This window comes from Gallinula chloropus (genome assembly GCF_964237585.1).
Source record: "Gallinula chloropus genome assembly, chromosome: 1".
In the NCBI taxonomy this organism is placed as follows: Eukaryota; Metazoa; Chordata; class Aves; order Gruiformes; family Rallidae; genus Gallinula; species Gallinula chloropus.
The window spans coordinates 93,236,091-93,250,881 of NC_140085.1; the positions used below are offsets into that span (position 1 = coordinate 93,236,091).

A 14,791-nucleotide genomic window follows, 5' to 3' on the forward strand; every position below is an offset into this window, starting at 1 on the left:
TTAGGAGGCCACAGGCTCGGTGCTGCTCTCTGCTTTGCTGATGGCAGGTGACAAAATGTAGGTCGGCATCTGTACAAAAGAGCATCTTTTTCCAGGGATGTTGCGTTTGTGCTTATAATGGGAACGCTCTAAACTAACGTCATTCTAGCACAACTGTTCTCCCCTACAAATCATGCCTGAGCAAACCACGTACTTCCTTCCACTAGTGCTTTACACCGGTGAAATCACTACAGCGGTCTCCAGTGAGGGGCCAAATGCCAGGTGGGGCTTTTAAACGTGCATTTTATTTTGGTTGGGCATGAATCTTCACTCACCAGAGGAGACTTTTTGCCTCGATACAGAAGCTTCCACTGTCTGTTTCAGAGTTAAAGAAAAATGAACTCCCATAACCTCTGCCACTTCTGATCACCTCTTAAAAATGTCACTTTACACATCAAAGCCAGAAGTAATTGAGATAAGCAGACATCTGTACGTTTTAGCCATTCATTTAGAAAACACCTGTATCCATCCATGCAATGTTAAGACTATAAGTAACTTTGCAGTTACATCTGAGCCCATTGCTATGGCAACAAGGTAGTCTTTATCTCCCACGTGCGTTCTACTGATTTCTTTTTCTTTTTTTTTTTTTTTTTTTTTTCTTAAAGCAGCTTCCTGGAATGAAAAACAGAGAAGCAATGATTAAGTTAGTCTCCTTCAAACACGGGATTCGAGGCTATTATGAGGCAGCCCTTACTGCTTTCCAGCTGTGGAACATTTACATGCTGGTCCTTTTCAAGATGAAAAATGAACAACTGACATGGAAAACAGTGAGCTGCTGTTACTTTCAATTAAAAACAAAAAACTGTAGTTGATGACCTTGGAACACAGGATTTGTGCTACTGTAGATAATTTTTATTAGGATCCCAAGGAATTGTGTTACTGCGTCTTTCAAAGTAACACAGGCACCTGTCATTTGCTGCTTGCTACAGAGACAGCACAGGCCCTAAGAACATGTATGCTTGTCATCAATTCCTTGATGGCCTTTTTCATGGTTAGCTCTCATCAAAGCATGCAGCTCAGCCTGGTTGATTGACTAGAATTGTAAGCTTCCTCTGAGGGTATGTGCTCGCCACACCAGACGGGATTGTACCAATGATCTGCTGGGTTTTGGTTAGCTGCCAGGTCTTGAGCACTCCAGGTAAACAAACATGCTTTTAAACTTTCAATTTCAAATGGAACACTATGCAATAGTAAGTACACTAGGAAGACTTAAGTTCTTTTGTCTGTGCTTTCAAGGACCTAAATCGATGTCAGTGCTCCTCTGACACCTGCTATAGGATTCCTCTTCTTCGCTGTTAACGTACCTGCTGGGGCTGCCTACTTTTGGCAGGGCTTATTTCAAGTGCTTTAAAGGGCTTGAGCCTCTTCAGAAATAATATTGGAACCCCTAACCTCCAGTGGCCCTGAAGTTCTAGGCCCTTTATGTGAAAAGCACAGTAGTGTAGCCAAGGCTGCATGAGAAAACATCAAAGGAGTTATCCAGGGAAGACATTTCACTCACATTTGGTGCTGCCTAACGAACTCTGCAAACTGACGGTCTTTAGCGTAGAGCTCTATAATTCGAATTCTATCCTGAATTTCCTAGAATACAAGAAATACAACTGTAAGTACAGAACAGAAATTAGAATACCATTGAAATAACTGGTGTCCATTGGTTTGGGTTAGGGTTTTTTAATTAAACTCCTGTGTTTTGCTGTTTCAAGGAGTATAGTTTGAAATTTGGCACTCCCATGCTAAATTTCTTCTTTAGTGCCTTTTCTTTCTTTTTTTTTTTTTTTGAAGTGAAGCAGTTCATTGGAATGGAGTAATACTTTGCTTTTAGATCAGACCCAGGGTTTGGACAAAGCGTAGCATCTTTAACAAAACTCTCTCTCTCACAAACACTTTGCCTACAAGCCCAGCTGCAGGCTGAATTCACACTTCTCACACTGAATTCACACCTCTCAGTTGCTTAAGGATCCGTGGTTACTTCCTGGATGTAAATCCCTTCTCTCTTTAGCCTTTTAGAGTAAACCCCAGATACTGCATATACAGGAAGAAAGGAGAAAGATGTGAGCTAACCTGCAGGTTATAGAAAGATCTAAACATAGGGGAGAAAAAAAAAAAGCACAAACCTGTAAAAGGCCAGCATGCATCAGGGTTTCACTGCATAACTACTCTTACAGAAGGTAGCTGGCATTCCAGAGCTAAAGGCTGGGTCAAGCAGTACAGCACCAAAACCTCCCCAGCTCCCATGGAATTACTTTAGCAGTCAGCTCCTTTATCATGTGAAATGCAATACAGGTCAGAACACACCCCTGTGCCTTTCTCTCTACCTAACAGCAAGAAAGGAAAAAAGTCCTTCCTCGCTCATCTTGTATAGTTGCAGCAGCCATAGTGCAACTTGGGTATCTAGAGCACAGACACCAGGGAAAGGTTGGTCCCACCTCTCAGGTTACAAGTGCGGAATAAGCTTATTGTTCACATGATCTTTTCCATGCCGCTGTGAAAACAAGGTCATTTACCTCCTTAGTAAGCTCACTGTTTTCATAAATGTGCCTGATCTCTTCACTGCTGTAGTCTGTGGATGTCTCTGCACTGGTAGAACTGTAGGACGTTAGCTGAGGGTATCTCCGGTAATAATGGCTGTAGCCAGTCGTATCACTTTCATACATGGGGTTGTATTTAACTGCGTTCTCAATGGATGAGAGGCTGTCACCCTGCCTGGGGGAGCAATAAACAAACTGTGAGCTTCTCTGCAGCCTGGAAGGGCAGCAGATAGATTAAGGAAGCCTGGCAGTTGGAGGCACCTGTACGTCCTATTGCTTTTCAGTTGTGTGATACAAGACTTATGACAGAATTATCCTTAATTGTTCCAGATGTGTCTTAAAACATTAGATGGTGTCACTTACCCCTGTGAGTCCTCGGTGTCACTCTTTGTGTACTGGTCTCGAAGGGTCCTGGCCAAGAAGAAGATGACAGCAGATGCCACAAGAAGGAATCCTGCCACAGAAGCAATTGCAATACCTACAACCAGGGGCTCGGACACGTACTCTTCACAGTGCTCCCCTCGGTACCACCAGTTCTCTCCCACGCGACATCTGAGGCAAAGAAACATGGGGAAATTAAAGACCAGCAGAAGATTTGGTTAATATAAACAGTCAGGACATGCCCTCAATTAAGCCACCTCAATAAACAGGTTTGCATGTTTGAGCACCAACTTTCTTCCATTATTATTAACAGCCTTTTCTGGTATAGAATCACAGAACGATTTGGGTTGGAGGGAACCTTGAAAGGTCCACCACCTCCCCCTGCAATGAGCAGGGACATCTTAACTACATCAGGCTCCCCCTCCAACCTGACCCCCAGGGATGGGGCATTTACTGGCACCTCTTTGGGCAGCCTGTTCCAGTGTCTCACCATCCTCACTGTCAAAAAATTCTTCCCTTCTCTAGTCTGACTCTACCCTCTTTACAATTTAAAACCATTACCTCTTGTCCCCATCTTTCTTATAAGCCCCCTTTAAGTACCGAAAGGCCTCAGTAAGGTCTCCCCAGGGCCTTCTCTTCTGCAGGCAGAACAGCCCCAGTCACTGAATTGAGTGAAGAGAGGTACAACAGTAAAAGGATAATGCATTTGTGATGGAAAAAGCCGGGGGGGTGGGGGAGGTGGTGGTGGGGGGGTGATTTAGGGTATCCTGTGACGTATTAAAACTAGAAGGTGTCTAGAGTAAGTAAAAAGTTACATCTTGACTGAGCCTTGCATGTGACATACCTAACAATGTAAAAGTGGAAAGCAGTTGTCTTAATCACCTTGTAATGTACACACAAATGAGGTGTCTTGAACAAGCAGCATCTCCTTCTACTGTAGTGAGCTCCACAGTGGTTAAATAGATACATAAAATAAAGGACTAGAAAGAAGGGTATGCTCAAGATGTGCCTTGGAAGTGGTTTCCCAGACCAGCATTCAGTATTTCTGCCTCGCTGCGGTTTTGAACGCAACATCTCTTATGTTGATAGTGACTGTAAGTGTACCAGTAAAAACAATGTATTTGCGTTTCATGTGTTTGGGAGTTTTTGCTATAAAAACCTCAAGGAATTGTAAGGTGTTTTGAGCATTCACAGTAATGAACCTTGTTCATAAGAAACATCAGTAAATTAAGTCTTCTTACACAAATATCTGAAAGAGGTTCTGAAAGTAGTAATCAGTGCTTTAAGTTTGTCAAAAAGTGTTTAATAAAGACTGGGTGGAGCATGCTTGAGTTCAGACACTTACCCAGTCCTAATTAACACTGTAACAGATGATAAAATATATACTGCACCTGTGATAGCACCCATTTTGGTAACTTTACAAACAATTCTATTTCTCCTGTTAACAGCTTGGGCTCTCAGACTGACATTAGGGGCATTCTAGGTAAGCTTTAAAAAAAAATAAAAATAAAAAAAAATTGCCAGAAGTAGCATAGATCATAACTACTAGTAGAAATACTCTTTTTTTAGTAAGCATTCCATTGATAGGAATGTTCTGTTTTAAAAAATAGACTTGTGCTATTGCTTGAAAAGAAATAAGTGTAGCACCAGAGGGAGCATTGATTTGTCTGCATCTTGTAGTAAGTCTCTTCTGTTACCTCTAAAATAGAGAAAACCTGTTCAAATGCATCTTTATCTTTCTAAAAGCAAAACCCGGGGTGCCTGTGCCTTGATTCTTTTATGTCCCACACAAAACTTCTTTCCTAATGGGCAATGATTGACTTTTTTTTTTTTACCAAGAGCACCAAAGTTAACATATTTAAGCTGCATGACTGTGCCTTTGGAAATAACTCTCTTATGTTTTGTGACACTATCAACTAATGCTTTGCTAGTTGAGAAAATCTCTGGAGATAAATTCTGTCCCCAAAGATCAATGTGGGTGGGTTGAACAACCAGTATGTTCCATTATGACAATTTTTTCCTAGTTCATTTCCTGATGTTTCTATTCTACTAAAAAAAAATTGCTTCCTATATACATAAGAAGACAAACATCAATATCGGGACCGGTGGCCAGCAGCGTAACATGAGTGAGAATCGTTACTGTCTCACTTGTTACAGACCGTCTTAGGGAATTTAGCCCAACTATCATCAAACCCTACAGCAGAGGAGACAAGAAGGTTTTCACACAGGAAGCACATACTTCCAGCAGCGGGATGACCTACCTACAGATGGCCCCTTGCCCGGGGCTTATGTCGCACTTCCCGTCGTTCAGGCAGAAGTTGGGTTGCAGGTCACAGATGCTATTGCAGGGCAGCCCGTCGATGCTTAGGTAGCCGGGATTGCAGACGCACTCGGCTTCCCCACTCCAGCGGTTTACTAAGCATTCGGAGAACTCATTGCAGGCCTGGAACTTGCAGGGGTCTGCCTGCTCACCTGAGGGTACACAAAGGAGAAAATATTAACCATAGAGGAGAACCGTAGCTGAGGCACAGCGCTGGCTGCCTGCTGCTGCTGTTTCCTCTAACGACCTCTTAGATAACATAAATCCACAGAAATCCAGCACGCATCTTTCCTGAGTCACAAAAGGCTCTGCCAAGGTGAACAAACACTAGGAAGCTTTCCTCTGCCTGCACAGTGTGTGTCAGTGGAGTGACTAAGACCACCCATCAAGCCAATTGAAAAACATTTTATACTTGCTTGTTGTTCTTACTGGAATGTGCGGTACCTCCGGTGTTCTCTGTCTGCTGGAACTGTATTTTGCAAACGAGTAAAACACAGCTGCTCTCCAGTACTTGTTAAAGGAAACCTGCCCACAGGTCTTCTGTACCAGTGGACAGGGAAGGCAAAGGGGACTTTGGGCACACAGCACCTCCTGTGCCCCATCCCTGGAGACATTCCAGGTCAGGCTTGATGGGGCTCTGAGCAACCTGATCTAGTTAAAGGTGTCCCTGCTCACTGCCGGGGCTTGGACTAGATGACCTTTAAAGGTCCCTTCCAACCTAACATATCATGTGATTTTATATTTTGCCCTGTCTGCAAGGAGCACAAGCTGGTAATGTTTGGGATCTCTCACTTGTATCAAGTTTAAGAGGGTTGGCATATGGGTAAACAGCATCAGAAGATCTGTCATGCTAATCAGACCATCTTTGTCAGAAAGCAACCTCAGAAGAAGAGCCACCACTGGCCAGCAGGTCAACACAGTTGGTTTTCCTCTAACCTTAAACTGGGAAATGTTTCTGAGTTGCTTCTACAGTAAACTGCTGTCTAAGGTGGACAGGGAAAAGGCTTTCTCCCTGTATCAGAGTGAACTAAGAGGGCCCGTAGATTTAGTGCAACCAAGACCTTACCCCGAGAGTGAGGCAGCAGCCGTTACCCACGCAGATGCCTACCTGGCAGCTGAACCGGCTGCCACCTGTGGGAACAACCACATGGAATAAGTTCAAACCACACATGAAACTCAAAGCGTGAGAGCGAGCTGGGCACCGCTGTTCCTGCTGCCCAGCCTTCCCCCTTGCTCCACAGCAAACGGGCAGTGCCATTATGCAGAGTATTAAGTGAGCCATTTTTGTCCTTAGATTCTTCTATACCCATGTAGTTTGCTTGGTCTGGGTCCCACTTCGATTTTCATCTCTTTAGTCCCTTAACAGATTTTTGTTTGGTTGGTTGAACCCTGTCTTTCTAAAGCCCAGCCTGTGAAAAGTTCTTACAGTAGATGTTGTGCTAAATGCCTTGCTGCAAACCGTGGTTCCCTGCCATCCTTACCAGATTCCACATCCAGGGAGTATTTATCGATGGCCAGGTTCATGGTGTGATACGCAGTGTTGCAGAAGTCTTCCAGGATCATGTACACAGCGTTGGTGACATTCCGAGGCACGGGTTTTGCAAACTTCATTCGACTGTTCACCACGATGCTGCCATTTCTGAAGTTGAGGATTTCCAGATTCTGGAAGCCCGTCAGATTTGACTGGAGGTAGGGCACCAGCTGCAATGCAGGGGACATCACAGAAAAGCTGAACCTTTTGAATTTCTATACAAGTCCCTCGCTCTGTGCACCAGCTGTACTCGTCCTTTCACAGAGTACTGCCTTGATGCACATCCCCCCTCCTCTCCATGCACATCTCCCTCTATGGTCTCCTACATTTCAGTCAAGAGAGGGGAATTCCCGAGTGGTAAATTGACAGCTGTTGCTGTAGTGCTCCTGTGAGGCTTTGCTAGCCACGGGTCAGTTTGGGAGCGGCTTGCTGCCCTGAACTACTTCTCTCTTACCATGTGCTTGAGTGTGTTGCAGAAAAGTTACCACCCCACAGCCTCAGTGTATTTACTTCCTTCTCCCCACAGGCTGGAGAGCACTCTGGAAGCAAATAAGGGCCAGAGGAGGTGGGGTGGGGCGTGTTGTCTGACACCAGCAGAGCATCTGGCCCACAGCACCACAAAGTTACTCTTTAGGGAGACTACTGACCAAATAAAAACCAAACAAGAGACACCATTCCACAGCCCCTTTCCAGACAGAATTTTCCCGTGGAGGGGCACAAGTAGCACCTGTAAACACCAGTCGTGAGCTGCTCTCTGGAGAAGAGCGACCATAAACTATGACCTACCAACAAGCTGTGCCCATCTGGTAATGGACAGCCAGCACAGAAGCGGTTCTTACCAGTTCCAAGAATCGCTGCTCCAGCGCTTTGTATTCCGGGGAGTTTTTATTAAACAGGTCCTCTGAAAACATCATGTTGGTCACCCGAAGGCTGAAAAACACGACCAGAGCTCGTGACGAGACAGGAGTGCTGTTGCGGTTTTCGTGTGTGGCCCAGGCCACGCTGGCCATCTCTGTGGACTGGAGACGAGTTGTCAGCTCCACGTGGCTTTCAGTCATGCTCCTTCCCTCCTCAGTCAGCTCAGGAGCAAAGTGGACAGTGCTCACCAGCTCCAGGTCTACTGAAACATCCAGGACTCTCGTTGTTTCATCTCCCAGCTTTGTTGAGGTCGCTGCAGATGGTGATGCTGTGGATCCCACAGGAGGGAGATGGGACGGGAGCTCAACAGCGCTTGCTGTTGCACTCACCGCTACGTAAGAGCTCGTAACAGTGCTGAAGCTCACGGACACATGCGCATCGTGGTCTGTACCACCCTGCCCAGTAAAGCCCTCTGGAACAGTGGTCTGATCTATCACAGAAGGAGCTGCAGTTGTAACCTGAGTGGCAGTGGGCATTGCTGATTGCACTGCCTGATCTAACGAGTTTTCTAGTACTCTGTCAGGAGGCCAGACATCAGCTGGTTTCTTTTCTGCTGATCCAGTGGTGTCTTGGCCTGGCAGCAATGAACCTAGGGTTTGCTGCTCTTCTGTGGAAGCATCAGGGTTTGCTGTGGAAAGATCTGCAGTCAGAATAGTTTCTGAAGAGCTTGTGTCCAAGTGGCTGATGGTAGCAGTGTCAGGTAGATCTGTTTCCCCCACTGGGAACAGTTCTTCTACTGTTGTCCCATCTTCATTCCAGTGTTCAACTGTTTGAGAAATGACGTTCTGACCTACACTGGAGTCTTTGGGCTGCTCCGTACTGACGGTCCCTGTAGATGTAAGGAGATTATTTTCCACAGAGAGACCTGTATCCTGCAGTGAGACCGGGGCCTCTCCAGTTGGCACATCTACAAAGGTATAGACCACTGAAGGCTCCAAAACCAAAGATGGTTTAACAGAAGAATCATACGTGCCCCATGTTTCTGCCTCTGTATATGGTTCCACAGATGATGGCTCTTCCGTCTGTAACATGGGTACCTGCTGAGTTGTAGTCTCTGGAAAGACAAATATTTCAGATTCATCAAGGAAGTCTTCTGTTACATTGTCCATACCTTCAGTCTCATCTTTGGAATGATCATCATCTAATTTATTCCCAGTGTTAGGAATATAGTCTAAGATCATGCCTTCAGGAATATCTTCAGTTCTGGTTAGCAAAGACTCATTGTCATCTTCAAGCCAGCTATCAGGACCTGGGTAGAAAACAGGTTCCAGTGTTGCTTCTTCCCAAGGCCAAATACTTGATTCCATTTCTTTTCCTGAACCTTCAAGAGCTGAACCTGACCCATCATCATATATAATTCTATCTCCAAGATACGTATCACTTTCATCTTCCATAGGGTGTACTTCTAAAGGAAAATTACTTTCTTCTACAGACTCATGCAACACAGAGTCTGCAATGTTACTGCCTGCAGGACTCTCCTGAGTTACTTCTTCCTTCTCAGCAGACACTATTTCTTTAATATCAGTCTCTATGACTGATGGAGAGGCCACTGTTGGTGCAGAAAGCAGAGGAGGAACTGCATAATCATCTGTAGATGGAGGTTCTTCAGGCACAAGGTGAGGCAGAGGACTTGAAGGCAAAAGGAGGTCGTCAGATAGTCCAGTATCTTCAGACACTAAAAATAAAATTTACAATTAGAATCACAGAATTGTTTAAGTTGGAAAATACCTTTAAGATCATCCGATCCAATAGTGAACCTAACACTGCCCAGTCCACCACTAAACCATGTCCCTGCAGGCCACATCTGTAAGTCTTTTAAATACCTCCAGGAATGGTGACTCAACCACTTCCCTGGGCAGCCTGTTCCAGTGGTTCATGACCCTTTTGGTGAAGAAATTTTTCCTAATATCCAATCTAAACTTCCCCTGGTGCAACTGAAAGCCATTTCGTCTTGTCCTGTTACTTGGAGAAGAGTCTGATGCTCACCTAGCTACAACCTCCTTTCAAGGAGTTTTAAAGGTCTCTTCCCCTCACCCTTCTTCTTTCTCCAGACACTAAACCCCACTTCCCTCAGGTGTTTCTCCTAAGACTCATGCTCTAGACCCTTCACCAGCTTTGTTGCCCATCTTTGGTCGCACTCCAGCACCTCAATGTCTTTCTTGTAGCGAGGGACCCCAAACCAAACACAGCATTCGTGGTGTGGCCTCACCAGTGCTGAGCACAGGTGGACAATTGCTTCCATAGTCATGCTGGCCATGCTATTTCTGATACAAGCCAGGTTGCTCTTGGCCACCCAGGCATGCTGCTGACTCATATTCAGCCAGCTGTTGACCAACACCTCCAGAGGTTTTTCCACTGAGCAGCTTTCCAGCCACTCTTCCCCAAGCCCGTAGTGTTGCAGGGAGTTGTTGAGATCCAAGTGCAGGACCCAGGACTTGGCTGTTGGTCCTTGCTCACGGAGCCAGCCTATCCAGATCCCTTGGTAGAGCCTTCCTTCCCTTGAGCCAATCAACAACCTGGTGTCATCTGCAAGCTTACTGAGGGCCCACTCGATCCCCTCATTCAGATTACTGATAAAGTTCTTCTGAACTGGCCCCGGTGGGCACACCACTTGTAACTGGCCAGCAACTGGATTTAACTCTATTCACCACAACTCTTTGGGCCTGGCCATCCAGCCAGATTTTTGTCCAGCAAAGTGAAGCATACAGCTGTTCAAGTCGTGGGCAGCCATTTTCTCCAGGAGAAAACTGTGAGAGTTGTTGTTTATAATAAAAAGCATCAAATTCCCCCTCTTTTATTGCCCACAGATCTGTGTTCAGCATCTTTCCTGTAATATCTACAGATCTTCACATGCCAAAGCCAGAAGGGCCCCTGCTGACCTCTCCCACTTTTCATCAGATACTATGTGGGCCAAGGCAAGGTGGCAGACTAAGCCATAAAAGCTGTAACTGAACGGCACGTCCTTTGGCTATTCTGTCTTCTTCAGAGACCAGTTATCTCTACATGGCACCACCTAAACACGTGCCCTATACAAAAACACTTCCGTGCAATTAAGCAAGTTTCACAGGTGTGCCGGCTCCTGAAGAGGTAAGCAGGCATTACCAGCAGTTACAAGCACTTTGCCTTTGCATATTGTTCTTGAATACATGCACACAGGACAGGTAAAAGCTATCAGAGAAAAACATCCAATTTTTTTAGACTTTTCTAACAAGTCATTTTAGTGAACTATGCCTTTGGCAAGTACTGGGAAGCATCAGCCTCCAAATTTAAGCTTCAGACAACAGCATTAGCTTACCATCTAAAGAACTGGGGGCTGAGAGCCACTCCTGAGAGTCCATAGAATCACGGTCCGACACCGGTGCAGTGACCAAATGAGGAGTCCGGTTCCCATCCTCTAAATTCAGCCCATCAGGCAAAGAAGTGACGTCAGTCTCTGAGGAGAGTGGAACTTCAGGTTCCAAACTGGCCTCAGAGTCTAGATTTTCTGGTCTTGGCCAAATTTCATTGTCACTCAACTGTTCACTATCTGAAGTGGAATCTGGTTTGACGAAATCAAAGGGCAAAGTGTTGCTGACAGTCGATTCATCCGCCGAAGGCCGTTCAGCTAAGAAGGTGCTGTCCTGGAACATAAACCCCTTGTTAGTATTTCCATTAGTAAAATCTACCAGCAGCAGTGGCGAGCAACAAAGAGCATGCACAGTGAGTTTGTGAATTGTTTGAAACATGAAAAAATTGGCACACTGTTTACTTACTACCCCAGACCCCCAACATCATCGTTTGGTTTAGTTAGAATACCCAGCACATCTTTGAATAGCACGTCATCTTTGAGTATTAATCTACTACCTTGGTGTCTTGCAAAGTAATTATATCGGGGAAAAAACAGTGAGAAGATTAAGTTATTTGGTCAAGGCTACAAAAGCAAGCTGACTGCCTAGCACTCAGGAACCAGTGCTTCAACATGGACACTGGCACACGTATCAGTGCCGTGCAATAGCCTGATATGGACAAAAAACTCCCCTGGGGCATGAAAACCTACCAATTTCAAGAAGCAATGTTATGAAGAACTAACCAGTTGCTAATGGTTAGGTGGGCAGCGGCCACAGGTTTCCGTAATATGTGTTACAGTTCAAAACCATTTTAACCACCTCTGTAGCTCACCCTTCCTGTCTCATCTCTTCCTTCTACTTCACCAGCATGACTAGTGGGAAGAGCCCAAATACGTCCCAACTGGAAATTTTACTTCTGGTTCAAACATGGGTGAATTAAATTTTCATCTTTGCTCAAGCTGCCTTTGAACTCGTTAGAAACAAGCCAGTTAAGGTACTCTTATTAAATTATTGGTGTACCTGTACGGACCACATTTTTATAGCCAGTTGTTATGCCCCCCCAGTCTCCTCACATTTTTTGATTTATAAGTTAACAATCAGTTGAAAAGTATATATACCATATGGACATGTGCTCCAGCAATTATCTCCTTTGGCAAAACTGACCACTATAAATAAAGCTGTAAAAAAGTTACTGTGCAAGATTAGAAACAACTTGCACATAGAAATTCCACAAAGAATGAATAGGGACTACCAGTGATAGCTTCTCGATGAATTTCTTTTTTTATGTGAGCACTTAGTTGCCAGGGATTGCACTTCATCATTTATTTGAATGTGGATAGATGTTCCTATGACAACTAGCATTATTCAAAGATTCTTGTTGCAGTGCGATATATTATATTAACAAGTTTAATATCGTATTGGCAAGTTCTGGTTTTCGCTAATGTCTTTTGAAAGGCTTACAAATATGACAGATGACTGCAAACACAGAACCCCCTCCCTGATTTTCCATTTTCTGCTGCCAGAAAGGCGTTGTATTCAGCAAGCCAGAGCATTCTACCTGTTATAACTCAAAGAAATTACAAGAAAGTAGGTATTTCAAAAACTGGATTTGATTTTGTTCTTGACTTTTTAAGACAGCTATAGAACTCAAAGAAAAGAATTAATGATTAGTTAGTACCATCTGCTAGCAATTAGATGGTGAAGTCATGATAGTCCCACATTATGTCATGAGTATGTACGATAATACAAATCCAACTTGAATCAGCGAAGAAAAAAAACAGCTACATTCTTTTTCATAGGCAACAGTTCTACTTAACAATATCTACTTGAGCCACAGAGGTTTGATGGCTGTGGAAGTAACTGACCAAGCCTTTCAACTTTGTTTACCAGTCAAGCGTGTTTATGATTTTCTTAAATTTATCTGAAGTTACTTCCCAAGTTCTCTGTGCACTGCAGGCTGCACACAGCTGGTTTTTGGATATACTCAGTATCTTTTACATGATTAGACTTTTTGACTGAAGACACAGATGACATTATTATTATTATTCATAGTCCATTGTTAGAAAAATTTAACATCTTGTACATACTAGTCCCTAAAACGGGTTTAAAATGTGGTTTTGCAAAGCTACCTCTACTTTAAAATCTCATTGCCTGCACATCTATCAGAGTATCCACAGACAGAATGTCAAAATGGCAGAACTCCTTGTCTTACTAAAACAAACACATGTAACATTTTAATCTAGCTAGATAGCTCTAGTAGAGAGCCCTTCCCTGAAAATTAACTTTAATTCATGTTTACCCACACCACGTTTAAGCCATTTATGGCAAATCCATATGAATTTGCATTTTAGACATCAGTGATTGTGAGATTCCTGGTGTGAAATTATCCTTAAGGAAAAATGGCGTGAAATTAAGGATATTATGCCTGTGACCACTGTAGCAAGACTGGGTGCTGTGAAGTGACTACAAATTTTGCTTCTATAAAGACTTCAGAAGTTGGCCTGAAAGTAAACGTGTCTGTGTTCACAATATTACCTCATCGTGAACTGTGTGCAAACCTACTATAGAGCATAGGTGGACCTGGATTTTGTGGCACAAACTGAGCTCGTTTCTACTTGGAAGGCTCATCGGGGCTACACGAGAGAGTGCAAAGCAGAAACCTGCTGGATAAATTGTTAAGCACGGTCAATGCTCCACCATTCAGAAGTTGTAGCTGTCAGCACAACCAACTGACTTGATCTCAGTGTTGCTGGCACCTGGACTTGGTATCCCTGCTCAAAGCCCCTTTGCACTGTACAGACATGCACAGGGATACTGCATCTCCCGTCCAAAGGGGAACTTCAGTCTGTCCAGGATTATGCTAGAGGTAATCAGAGGAGATAACTACAATTTCAAGAGGAGGAAAAAAAAAAGGGAGGGAGAGGGTGGAGAGGGAGGAAGCAAGGAGAGGAGGGAAGGATTGCCTATTAGCCTGCATTTCCTTTGCTGGCATTAGGGGATCTGAGAACTTTCAGGGAAAGCAACACAGTTACACAAGGAGCATATGAAACTCACTGTTTTCTCTCTTCTAGCAGCCAGCTGTAGAGCTTATGCCTGTTTCCAAAGAAAAGTAGTGTTGTGGGAAGAACCTTGTCTTTAGAGCAATTTACTGTCTAAACGTGATGAAAACCAGACAAAGGAAACCTAGCCAGCAAGGCCTGGCTGTACAGCCGGGAACACGGAACTGCCATGTAACAGGAGGTGGTCACAGAAAACCTTTGTGCAACAGGTATCAGGTTATTAGGTGGGGATTTCACCAGGGCCTTCACTGCTCCTTATTCTGCACAAACAACATGCAGGACAGAGCAGCTCTGGGTGCTGGCTGCAATGTCACTTTGCTAAGTATCAGAATGTGTCCAAAGGCCACCGCTGAGAACCATACTCACATCAAACTCTGAGTGCTCCAGCACAACTGGATGTTCAGTAATCCAGGCCAGGTCTTCTGGTATCGGGTGCAGTATTTCTTTCACTGTGAAAATATAAATACTTGGGATCTAAAGGCTGCAGTAGTAGTAGAGTGAGGAAGTTGTTTTTTGAAGACTCACTGAAAAACTCTCCCTCATCTCAGATTTGTGAATAAAATCTTTCCAAAGAGTTTTCCAGAGAGATTCTGTTTCTGGAAATGCCCTGAGATCACTTACAGGAAGCACACAGGAAAGATGAGAGCAGAAGGGTGGACAGCTGGCCTCCACCACCTCCAGCAGGATCA

The 14,791-nt window shown here is 44.4% G+C and overlaps 1 protein-coding gene across 1 annotated transcript in view; it reads right to left on the reverse strand.

Moving 5' to 3' along the window:
- Window positions 1-1,536: 1,536 nt before the first annotated feature.
- Window positions 1,537-14,791, reverse strand: part of IMPG2 (interphotoreceptor matrix proteoglycan 2) — a gene marked incomplete at both ends in the record, with an annotated part of 56,286 nt that continues 43,031 nt past the window's right edge. The window contains 8 exons of the mRNA XM_084276867.1: window positions 1,537-1,620; window positions 2,544-2,742; window positions 2,931-3,119; window positions 5,210-5,420; window positions 6,750-6,969; window positions 7,639-9,392; window positions 11,013-11,337; window positions 14,469-14,551. Of these exons, the coding sequence (XP_084132993.1) occupies window positions 1,537-1,620; window positions 2,544-2,742; window positions 2,931-3,119; window positions 5,210-5,420; window positions 6,750-6,969; window positions 7,639-9,392; window positions 11,013-11,337; window positions 14,469-14,551 (3,065 nt within the window). The remainder of the gene's footprint in view (window positions 1,621-2,543; window positions 2,743-2,930; window positions 3,120-5,209; window positions 5,421-6,749; window positions 6,970-7,638; window positions 9,393-11,012; window positions 11,338-14,468; window positions 14,552-14,791) is intronic.